This window comes from Lampris incognitus, chromosome 5, assembly GCF_029633865.1.
Source record: "Lampris incognitus isolate fLamInc1 chromosome 5, fLamInc1.hap2, whole genome shotgun sequence".
NCBI lineage: Eukaryota > Metazoa > Chordata > Actinopteri > Lampriformes > Lampridae > Lampris > Lampris incognitus.
In genome coordinates, this window is record NC_079215.1 from 38,473,003 (window position 1) to 38,485,607 (window position 12,605).

General features: G+C 40.0%; 1 protein-coding gene across 2 annotated transcripts in view; it reads left to right on the forward strand.

Moving 5' to 3' along the window:
• The window catches only part of dlc1 (DLC1 Rho GTPase activating protein), a 122,727-nt gene that overhangs the window by 36,894 nt on the left and 73,228 nt on the right, over positions 1–12,605 (forward strand). For both annotated transcript variants that reach the window (XM_056280979.1, XM_056280980.1), the window contains exon 5: positions 260–293. In XM_056280979.1, coding sequence (XP_056136954.1) covers positions 260–293 — 34 coding nt within the window. The remainder of the gene's footprint in view (positions 1–259; positions 294–12,605) is intronic.

Genomic DNA, 12,605 nt, shown 5'->3' on the forward strand with positions numbered 1-12,605 from the left:
GGCAAACATTAATTGCAGAGACACATGCCCTACAGCAGTCATAAAACAGTAAACACACATATCCACATTTGTGGGTTCTTCTTGGCATTTAATACAGGTGCAATTTCAGACATTTAACCTACTTTAGAGTAGAAGGACTAATGTCCTACTAAAATGAAAGGCAGTTAGCTAGACGAATGCATTTTTCAAGCTCATCTTTTAAAATGACATCCTGTATGTTGAGCGGCATCTAAATATAATTCTGTCTTCTCTTTGGCAGACCATTTCCACCATTCCTGAGAAAGAAAAATCAGGTAAGTTGTACTTCTTGTCTCATTCTTCTGTTTTGATGTTCACCTCAAGATTTCCATTTTCCTCTTGAATCTTACTGTTTCTTTTGTGTGTGTGTGTGTGTGTGTGTGTGTGTGTGTGTGTGTGTGTGTGTGTGTGTGTGTGTGTGTGTGTGTGTGTGTGTGTGTCTGTGGTTAGTTGGTCAGGGGTTTCTGGTTTGTTTACAGTATAAGTTATTGCTAAGCATTTTCTTTATGACTAGGGTCTGTGCTGGTGTGATACAGTAGTTTGTCATATCCCCTAAACTTCTGACTCTTATTTATGTATCGCTTCATCCCTTTTCTTTTTTTTTTGGTTTCTTGTACTCTAAGTTACTTTATACTTAATGTACTGACATACACATTGTAAGTGACTTTGACTTAGAGTGTAAGGTAAATGCTTAAAATCTGCATATTGATAGACAATTTTGTACTTTATACATTTTATCGCAAATTTTGATCACAACACACACACATAAACATCACACCTGCATTCATACAAATGTATGGTCACAACAAAAATATTTCAACCTGCTTTTGAGTGGCTCATCATTAGTCATTTCGTTGTCTGTCCCAATGGCTGCCTCCTAATGAATAGCCTTTTTTTTTGTACTGATGTGTTATGTCAGTGCTCTGTTAGCCATTAGCCACCTAGTAGACTCTGGATCGCTGTTTGCTGAACCAGCTCAATCTGTATTGATTGCTTCCTCCATTGTGCGTCCGACCTTTCTGCCGGTTGTGGGCTGACAACGTGGACGGTCATCAGGAGACTATGGATTGACAGACCCACTTTCAGACAATCTGCAGGGGAGCAATGTTCATTAAATACCCCCCTGTGTCATCAGTCCACTGGTAAACAATACTAGAGGGGTAGTTGTACGTTGGGGGAGGTTGTCATATTACCCCCTGCTGTTTCAAAGCCTGCTGGGAGCCTTCACTCACTCGCTCTCTCTAATTACTGCCACTTGCTGAAAACCTTTCATGGGAAATGTGTATTTGAGGAAGACGTGTGTGTGTGTGTGTGTGTGTGTGTGTGCGTGCGTGCGCGTGTGTGCGTGCGTGCGTGCGTGCGTGCGTGCGTGAGTGTGTACTACCTTTTTGGCAACAGACAGCCCGGCTTGAAACCTTTTTTGTTACAAGTGGCCCAAAGCTTACAAAAATGCTCAGAGTTCATTTCAAAGGGGTCATACATTCTTAGTCATTTTTCATCATTTAATTTAAATGGGTCCTGCTTCCTGTAAGCAAGTTATGTAACCATTTCTGCATCTATGTGGTGGAGCCCAGGGCGTGGGGGGATTTGGGCAGGAGTTTGTGGAGTTTTGGGGAACTTAGTCGAATACAAAGCCCAGTGTTCATTGTGACACTCCAAAGCCCCCTCTGTATATCCTCCATTTAAGCCCTGGGAATGACACATTTGTGACAGTGTTACATCACATGCCATGCCCTGGAGGCTGCTGCTGTAATGCAATGAAAGACAGCTTATTTAGGTTTAATTTTACCATCTCCACAGTAATGGAAGCACCCCAGTGATCTACACAAAGTTTCCAAAGGCCATGATCTGTACTGTTGATGATCTCTGTTTGAGTGCGCCTCTTTTTTTTTTTTTTTTTTTTACAACAAGGTTGATTTTCAGTTTTCAAATACAAACAATACAATCCATGGAGTAAATAATTAACTCCCAACTCCAGCACCCCTACTGCTCCCTACCCGCCCTCCCCACAGACCCATCCAAGATCCCCCATCATATTCCCACACCATTGGGCATGCTATTAAAAATAATGTCAATTAAGTTCGATTAAATCAAACCATAACAAAAATGAAGTAATTAAGTAATAAGTGTAAATTAAACGAATGAAAGAACAGGGACAAAAAAGTAAGTAAAGAGAAAAGAGGATAGAAGAGAGAAGATTGAGATCTCGATTGTAAACTGATCAATTTCATGGGACGGCCCAGTGGTTAGCACTGTTTTGTTGCATCAAGAAGGTCCTGGGTTCGAACCTCAGGATGCCTCCAGGCTGCTGCTGAACTTGTGGCAAAAGAAAAAAAAGTGGCCTCTGTTAGTATATAGTGATATTTTGGGACAGTTTGGGACAGGATCAAAACATGTGGGTCATGTTAGCAGGGGACTGGCTGCACCTGTTGCAAGCATCGCTTACATCTGGGAATATTTTTTTCAAGTCTAGCATTTGTGTCATAAGTGCTGTGTATTGTCTAGAATTGCTGCAGATTATGGCATGCGCAGATGGAAGATGAATGAACCTTTTTGAGAGCGATTTTCCATTGCTCCTCAGAAATGTCTATTCCCAGTTCTTGTCCCCATTTGGTCTTCAGATTAATGAGGGATTCAGGATTAATGCATCTGATCTTCTTATAAAATATTGAAATCAAGCTTTTGACCTTAGGATCAAGTCCAGGAATTAAATCAATATGTGAATTAGGGGGACAGTTTGGAAAGTGTGGAAACTGATTCTGTGTGAAGTGGCAAATTTGAAAATAATGAAAGAGGTGGGATTTAGGAAGTTCAAATTTCCTTGACACATTCGAAAAAGAAAAAAAAATCCACCTGAATAGAGGTCTTTTAGAGATTGGATTCCTTTATTGGGCCATTTCTCAAAAGTGGGATTGGTACATGATACAGTGAATTGGCGATTATGAGTGACAGGCGATAGCGTAGAGGATTTATGCAAGCCATAATGTTTTCTGAATTGGGACCACATTTTTAGTGTATGAGTGACAGTAGGAACTGGACTAATATTCTGACTGAGTGGAAGTTGAGAGCAGATCAAGGAATTCAGATCTGCGAATTCAAGCTTTCCAAATGAGCCGATACCGGCAAGTCCTCTTAGGTTATATTGCTGGACCTATGAGGTAATTTTTGAATATTACTAGCCCAGTAATACCGGGTAAAGTTTGGAAAGGCCACACCCCCTGATATTTTAGGATGTTGAAGGAACGATTTCTTAATTTATCATGCTTTGTTGCCCCAACGGAAGGCTGTTATGTTCTGGTCAAGTGTGGTGAAAAACTTTTTCTTAATGAAAACTGGAATATTTTGGAAGAGGTAGAGAAATGAGGGTAGGACAGCCATTTTGACTAAGTTAATTCAACCTGCTAACAACAAGGGAAAAGTGGACCAATGTGGTAGATCTACTTTGCATTTTTCTAATAATGGGAGAAAATTTTTTTGAAGAGAAAGGAAAAGGATTTTGTTATGAAAATGCCCAGATATTTGAATCCATCCTTTGCCAATATGAAAGGAAAAAGAGAAGAGGGTAATTTTGCTGCAGGAGGATTTTGGGGATAAGTTCACTTTTCTGTAAGTTTTAATCCTGAATATGATCCAAATAGCTCCAGGATAGACATTATTGTGGGAAGGGAGGAGATTGAATTAGATACATATAATAGCAGGCCGTCCGCATATAGCTATAAATTATGCACAGTGTTATTCTGCTCTATGCCTTCAAATCTTTTCTCATTTTGGAGCCAGATGGCCAGTCGTTTGATTGCAATGGCGAACAGTAAAGAAGAGAGTGGGTAGCCCTGTTAGGTTCCTCATGTGAGGGTAAGAAGGGAGACTGCATGAATACTGGTGTAACAGCGGAAGAGTAAAGTAACTTAATCCAAGAGGTAAAACTGTCAATGAAACCAATTTTTTTGAGAACATAAAAAGATATGGCCACTCTACCCTGTTGAAGGCCTTTTATGTGTCTAAGGAGACAACCACCTCAGGTGAATCAGATGCAGGGGAGTCAATTATATCTTGCAGTCTTCTTGTGTTGAATTAAGAATATCTCCCCTGTATAAATCCTGTTTGGTCGGGAAAGATTATGTGTGTAATGACTTATTGAAGGCACGTTGCCAGGATTTTCCCTAGTATTTGTTGGTCCACGTTCAAAAGTGAGATGGGTCTGTACGAGCCACAGAGAAGAAGTTCTTTGTTTTTTTTAAGTAGTAAAGTTATTGAGGCTTGAGAGAGTGTTGCTGGTATGTGACCTTTCAAGAATAATTCATTGAACATGCTCTGTAGATAAGGAGATATTAGAGTAGAGAATTTCTTATAAAACTCCACCATGTACCTATCAGACCCAAGGGATTTGCCGGCTTGCATGGTTTTTATGGTTTCCTTGATCCAAAGTACCGATATGTTGTCTCCAAGTTGTTCCATGATCACTTGATCTACAATTGGGTAGGAGATCTGGTCAAGAGGACTATCATGGTCCCAAATGCTTAGGGGTCTTTCAGAAGTGTAGAGGTCAGAGTAAAAATCACAGAATGCTTCATTAATATTTTTAGAGTCTGAAAGGGCGATGGCTGTATATGATTTTATTTTATTTATTAGCCTGGAGGTTGCTTCAGAGCGAGCTTGATAAGCAAGTAATTTGCTAGTTTTGTCTCCAGTTTAAAAAAATTCTGCCTTGATTTGAGCAGCTGTAGTTCAACCTTTTTTTGTTGATAATAAATCAAATTCTGTTTGTCATCAGAGATGTTTGTTATAAGAACCTGGAGAGGGGGCACTTGCATATTGCTGGTCTAATTGGAATATTTTTTCAGAGATCTTGGATAATTTGGCTGTATCGGCCTTTCTTGCATGTGAGACGTACAAAATTATTTGGCCTTATAGATATGCTTTGAATGTTTCCCACAGAGTTCCCTTAGATATATCAGGCATATTATTTATATCTAAAGTTCTAAAGTTGTACTATGTGTATTAAGGAACTGGATGAATTTTTTTGTCTGATATTAGAAGTGAGTATAATCACCATGGTTTTAGAGCGGTGAAACTGCCAGAAAGGTGTATGTCCATGGAAGTGGTGGCATGGTCTGAGATCACAAAGGAGTGATAGTTGCAGGCCTGAACTTTTGATAAGAGCCTGTCATCTAAGAGAAAAAAAAGCTGATTCGTAACTGTGGCGCACTTTTGAGAAGAATGAAAAGGCCTTAGCAGATGGGAATCTAGATCTCCAGGGATTGGATATGCCTAGCTGGTTTGCACACAAGGTGAGAGTTTTAGCTGCCTTGTAGATGACCTGTTGAGAGTGGTGTCTTGGATAAAGTTGAAATCCCCTCCGATAATAATATATATTGAGTTTCAATGTTGGGCAAAGCGGCAAGAAAGTTGGTTATGAAATTGTGATCATCCCAGTTAGGGGCATATACACTTTCCAGAATTACCGGAACATTTTGAAGGTGACCAGATACTATTATGTAGCGTCCATTTGGATCAGGAGCAGTGTAACGAGGTACAAAAGTGATGTTTCTATGAATTATTATTGCAGTTTCTCTAGCTTTCACGTTAAATTTTGAGTGATATAGCTCGCCCACCCCCCACGCTTAATTTTTAATATATCGTTGGGGCAGAGGTGCATCTTGTAAAAATTATAAGTCTGCTTTGAGATTCTGTAAATGCAACATAATTCTGTTAATTTTAGTAACATTGTTGGCACCTTTGACGTTCCATGAAGTTAACTGGGTATTTGCAGTATTCATTTTATTAGTTTTTTAAATTATTGATAGTAGGGTTTGACAGTATGTGAAATAGTGAATGTAGACCATGACACCCAGTTGAAGAAGAAAAAAAAGACAAAAAAGGGAAAAAAAGGTGGGGGACTCTAATCTCCCATTCCACTCTCATTCCAAACCCATTGTCATCCCTTCTTTACCTTTACCCTTCTTAACCTCTTTCTAGTTAAAGTGGAGAATCCCTCTATCTCCATTACAACTAACATGCCTGTGCATCTTACCACTCTTGATATGTACACATGTTCTGCTTTAGAACATAAAGCAAGAAATGAAGTTGCACCTAACATTTTAACAAGTTGCATTTGAACAGCAAAGAAAGAACAATATGTGGCACATTGGGTAGTACAGTATGAGCCTTAGTTAACCAGGACCGTGCATAGACAATCCAAGGGGCGGGAGCTTAAATAGCAATAGTTGGATATACAACCGGTAGTCTGATGTATAAGGATTATCGTTGTTAGCTTCCCTTCAGCCAGCTACTAGTGAGATATCTCTTATTTCAATTTGCTCTCAATAGTAGATAAGATGGGAGTTTAGAGTATTGACATATTTAGTCTCTATACACGGGCCTGCTGATGCTCTTTTTATATTAGATAACAATCTTTCCTGGCCCCATTTTCCTTGGCTTATAGTGCCCTGTCAGTTGAGTTATTGGCATCCAACCCCCTTCCTGTCACCTAATGTCCACCTGAGGGGCCAACTCCTGAATATGCAGGGCTGTACCTTCAAGATGCTTCAAAGGCCAGTCAGATGTGGGTGAAAGTGGCAGCTGTCAGCAGTGATCTTTACACTGTCAGCACTGTGACCTGGCAAAAAGCATTTTCTTGTTTTCCAGTGACTGAGAAGATTAAGACCTGCCTCACCCACTCTGTTCTTTCCAGGCAGTTCTTACTTGTAACACTTTTTCTCTCCTTGATGATTAGATTGGATTGTCAGAAACTTTAGTAGTTCCTTTAGGAAAACTGGAATGTTACAGGAGCAGATGATAAGATTACAACTCAGCCAAAATAGTTATCCAGCTCTACAGTCATTTTCACTAAAATGACAATTAGAATAGCAATTTTAGTGTCACAACAAGTTTTTGTCTTCATGTCTCTGTCTCATCGCCACAGGTTTGAGGGCCTAGATTTAGGTTCAGATTCCTTATTGTAAGAATGAGAGCCTGTCTTCTTTCCTCAATTGGAAGCTTCAAGCACTGTTTTGTGACTTCCCTTGTTAACATAAATGTAAACCAATAAGACTATAAAAACAGACCACAATTATGCACATAAATGCAGAGAAACAGTCAAACTTATAGACTGACTTTTTGCTCGGACCCCTGGTGTTATAGACACATTCCAGATCTACAGCGTTCATGATGCTGTAGATGTGGAGTGCTGGAAGAGAGGGAGTGATTTAATAGCGCCACAAGGTTTGTTTAAGTCCTGACATTGGGCTACTTGGTTGTTCCTATTAATCACTGCCTCTGCCCCTTCATTTCTTTATCTCTCCATCTGGTTCAAATGCTTAACTTGTCTGCCCTTTCTCTGTGAGCTCCTTGTTTCCACTTTGCTAATCATCTCTCTATTCTTGGAACTCAGTTGTGAGCAGCAAACACATTATCTGTCTTTAAAGCTATTTTAAAGCTTATTTAACAAACACACACACACACACACACACACTTTTTGTGTACTAATACAGCAAATTATTTTCCTGTTTCTGACTCACAAAGTTATAACTGTGGCAAGACCCTGGGAAACACTAAATTGTGGTAAAATGTGACGCTTTGAAAAGACCACCTTTAGCAGCTCCTAAAGTGATTCTGCAATTGAAAAAATTGGACGTCAGTATTTAAGAGGAAAATTTTTAATATATGACAAACCCAAAATGATTCACATTTTCTACTGTATTCTGTTTATTGTTTGATTTGTAGGTTCTGACTTTTTAAATTTCAAAGTAAATAATCTAACTCTCATTAGGGTGGCATCTGCTGTAATTTTAATTCTAGTTGAAAGAACCATATTTTAAATGTTTACAGAGGAAAGTACCAGGGATGTTTCAACACAGATGGTATCTGAGAATCCCTATTCATCCAGGAAACGTGACAGTTTTTTTTGTTCTTCCTTAAATAGACAATGTCCTCAATTCCTGCAAAGATCAACTTCACACCCTGCAGCGGACAAATTTCCACATTTTATTCTGAGGCTACTTTTTCCCTAGGCAATCACAGTCTGATTGTAGTTCTCAGAATGATTTTCCAACTTTCTTTTCTCACTTTTGACCCATACTACTTTTACACTCTCTTATGTACTTAACCCTGCAGTCACGTGCCTTTTGTGGACATTGCTCCTATCTCAAAGAGTCCTTTTACAGATGTAATGAAGCTCGCACAGCCTTGTAGCCAAGTCAACACTTCCCTATGGCTGTTTTCCTGTTTCTTGTTCCTTTTTCATTTATTGAGTCTAACTCATCATTCTGTTTTTTTATCACTACATACATAGTGTTAGATTTACTCTTTGCAAGGCCACATTCCTGGTCTTCCTATCAGTCTGTCAGCCCCAACATCTCCCCGTATCTTCCCACTCCTCTCCTCTCCTGTCTGACACACTTTCCGCCAGCCGTCCAGTGTGAGGCTCTGCACAGCACGAGGAGTTCAAATCCATTTTTCTTTCAATTTCTTACCTCAGCATTGAATTAAGTTACAGATGCAACATCGTCATTCCTCTTTGGAAGCAATTACCTTTACTTATCATTAATTAATTACCCATGAGTTGTCGTTCGTTGCTTATTGTTTCCACATTTTTCTATTTCCATATGTTCCACGGTCTTTCTATTTATTCACAGTAAGAAGAAAAAAAAGTTGGTCTTTTCTGATTTTTGAGAGCTTCTTTGGGTATCCATCGCCGTAGAACAGGAAACCACTTCATGAAGAGGAATTTACAACAGGAAGTCAGCTCGCCTGACTCCCAGAGTTACAACAAAAGCCCTTGCTGTAAGAAAGAAAAGTGCAGCCTAGAGGGAGTAAGTTGTTATTTTTAGTTCAGCTAACACTTTTCAGCAGATCTACATTTCAGAAGTGGAGGAAAAAAAAAAAACTCCAGAAAATTACAAATAAATTAGGTCAGAATGTCTTTTGACCTAATTTATTTGTAATTAGGTCAGAATGTCTTTTGCACTTTTCTAAATTACCATTAGATACAATCTAGAAATACAAAATGAATAAAATAAAACGAATTAAATAAAATAAATTATATTGTATTTCATCACAATACTGCTCTACTATGTAAATATGACCCCTCTCTCATAAAAGGGATGAAGATAATTCAGGTTGTAGCTGAAAGTATAAGGCAGCTTAAAGTACAAGAGTTATGACATCACTCCCCTACTCTTATAGCAAGAAGCTCGTTTGGTCTTCAAACCCACGCCCCGTCTAATCTGATCCAGCAACTGCCTTCATTCTCAACTAGAAGGTTGTAAATCTCCCAGAGCTGATGGTGAGAGATGTCCATGCTTTCTCTGGGCTAATTTATCAGCTTCAACCCAGCAGGCCTTGTCACTCCCTGGCTTGTTTATTCCCCTTTATCTTTTCCCCCTCCAACACACACACACACACACACACACACACACACACACACACACACACACACATTTCTTCATCTGGGTGTTCAGGGAAGATGGAGTGGGATGGCTAGAAGGATTAGAAGGATCTGTCAGTTGTTAGGTTCAATTTTCCATTGTATTTTTTTGGATGTGTGTACATGTGCCTTTGCATGCACGCACGCACGCACGCACGCACGCACGCACGCACGCACGCACGCACGCACGCACGCACACACACACACACACACACACATATTACTTGGGTTTAAGTGTTGTAGCACACCCGCTATGTGGTAACCCCTTTATTTATTATGTTGTCCTTAAAAAAAAAAAAACCCAAAAATCTAAAGCTACTTTGTCTCACAAGTGCCCTACATGGTCAAATTTAGACTTTCCATCAGTCTAGGCATTAAATAACCATGTATGACACGGATACAGAGTAAGGGGGGTGCCTCTTTGATAGTAAAGTAAGGCCTCAAGCAGATGCTCACATAGAGACTCATTCTCTTAAATACACACACACACACACACACACACAGACACATGTGCACACACACACACACACACACTTAAATATACAGACATATTTTTGGCATGTGCTGTGTTGTAGACAATATAGCGCATTAGCTTTCAGAGGCATTGTGATTCTTACAGCTACAATCTCATTCTGTTTACATAAACTGTTTGAAGTTCTGCAAACATGCACTACGCTGCCTTTTTTTTTTTTACCCCAACCCCCCACCCCCACCCTGTTTCCTCCATTTCTAGGTCAGTGTGTTGGCAGGTAACTCTCTCTTCTCCGCTATGGTGTTAGCTGTTGGTACACACTCCTGACACACTGTTTAACAGAGGGGCGTTTGGCAAGGCCTTACTTCCTGAAGTATGAACACCCCATTGTTTTCCTTGGACTGCCCCCCACCCCCCACCTTCAGCTCCCCCTCAGAACATTTTTCCTATTAAGGCCTCACATCCAGGTTACAGTCTGTGTCCCATCTCTTATGATGGGTTACAGGTAAGAGAAACAGAGACAGACAGACAGAGAGAGGGAGAGACAGGGACAGACAGTGAGAGACAGAGACAGAGAGACAGCGGCAGAGACAGAGGATATTGGTGGCTACACTCAGTTGTTGCATTGAATTGAGTGACTCAGATGGTAGTCCTTACAATCACAAACACACACACACACACACACACACACACACACACACACACACACACACACATGCAAATGAACATGAAAACAACAATTTGATCCAGATTTCACATGATCCAAACAGGTGGGAGAGAGAAGATTGTTATTAGTGATACTCTCTTAATGGATGCTTGTTTTTCTGCTTTTTACAACTTTGAAAGAGAGGTAAATCCAGAATTGTGTAAGTGCACGCATTGCCTGGAGCGATGGGGTGAAGGGAATGTGACGGCTTGAAATCTGGAAGCTACACAACTCTCGGAAAATAGGACACTGTTTGCATCCATAAATACTGTATACCCAGATGAACTCGTACACTCAGTCAATAACGTTTCACATATACAGTCTGCAGGTATGATGTAATCCTGTTTGGGTAGTAGCGGACCGTGTGGTCTTGCACTGGGCCTTCAGAGGTTAGATTGATCACCTCACCTCACGTCACCTCACCACACACACACACACACACACACACACACAGAAAGCGCACTCATCGCCAGCACTCAAGCTCCACTGAAATCAAAACAATATGCAAACTCCGTCATTAATTCCACATAAAAATTAGTCCATTACAAAATCGCCTTCTGACACATTTAAACTCATGTGCTCAGACCACTGGCTCAACAAGCTGAAACTATGAAAACCCAGTCATTTTTCCCACTAAGACAAATGCATTAGCAAAACTTCCAACTGGCCTTTTGATGGCCTAGATGCGTTTTTTGTTGTTGTTTTGTTTTGTTTGGTTTTTGTTTGTTTGTTTGTTTGGTTTTTGTTTTTTTGAATGTCATGTGATGTACCAGCATGGCCAATGCGATCAACTGGTTAATCGCTATCGACGTAGTGGGAATCATGGAGGAGACATTTGCTCATGTTGCTCAATAATCAGCCAACAATAAAGGAAATACGTTGTATCCAGATGAACAGATTCAACTTTCTGTGACTTCCTTCCCTGGATTATTGAGCATGCATAAAGACAATAAAGAAAAGATTTTTTTTTTGAAAGATAGAAATTAGGCCGTATATCTCGCAGCAGCAAATTCAACCATTTTCAACAACAATCTTGATCAACTCAGCTCTCTAGATAATAAATACAGCAGGACTCACCAATCATTTGAAAACAAAATCCATCCTTCGTTTGTTTCTGATGAAACAATCAAGCACCTTCGGCTTCAGTATGCCTCATGAAGCCCTTGCCTACCTGCGTGAACCCTTCGGGTTTAGGTCTTGGTCTCTCCCTTTCAGATGTTTATTTTATAAATTGAAAACTTCGCCTGGAAAATGGAATCTGAAGCAAATCAGCCACGATGTCAATTTCTTTGTTAGCCGCCCTTCACGGTTCCCAACAGTTGCAGGCTATAGTGCTTTACACGCCCCATGGCACGAAGAAATACCTATGCTTATTGGTTGATATGAAGGCATCACCTGGGGCCTTCTAGCAGGCCCTAGGGGTGTTACAGTCACCACAAGTAAAATTTTGATTGGTTAATTTTGTTGTTGCTCTGTGCCGATTACACTTTCTAAGAGCAGTGCTTGCAACCAAGGACATAGCAGGCCCTGTATGAAGCACAGGCAAAGGCAGGGGCATCACATTCCAGCTCCAAATAAGGGGTTTATGGTCATAATAGTAAGTAAAATCGAACGAAAACAGTTTTAAAAAATCAAATACATAGTTGTAATAACTTATTATAAATTATTTTAACAATAAAATTATAATTGATAATTTATGAAATTTTCGTAACTAAAAATTACACCTCTCCAAAATGGTAGGGCCTGCAGAGAAGGCCCTGGTGGACCTCCTCTGTGTTTGGATGTGTGTATGATTTCTTTCAAACACAGACACACGCACACATACACACACATGCACACACATTTTTCTGACAAAAGAAATTTGCATGTCTGTGCTGTTGGAAAAATGTTTGAGCGGGGCACCTCCATACCTCAATGGTTACACATGGTCATATGGCCATGACCGTTACTGGTTCGATTCCAGCTGGTGATCTTTGTTGTATGTC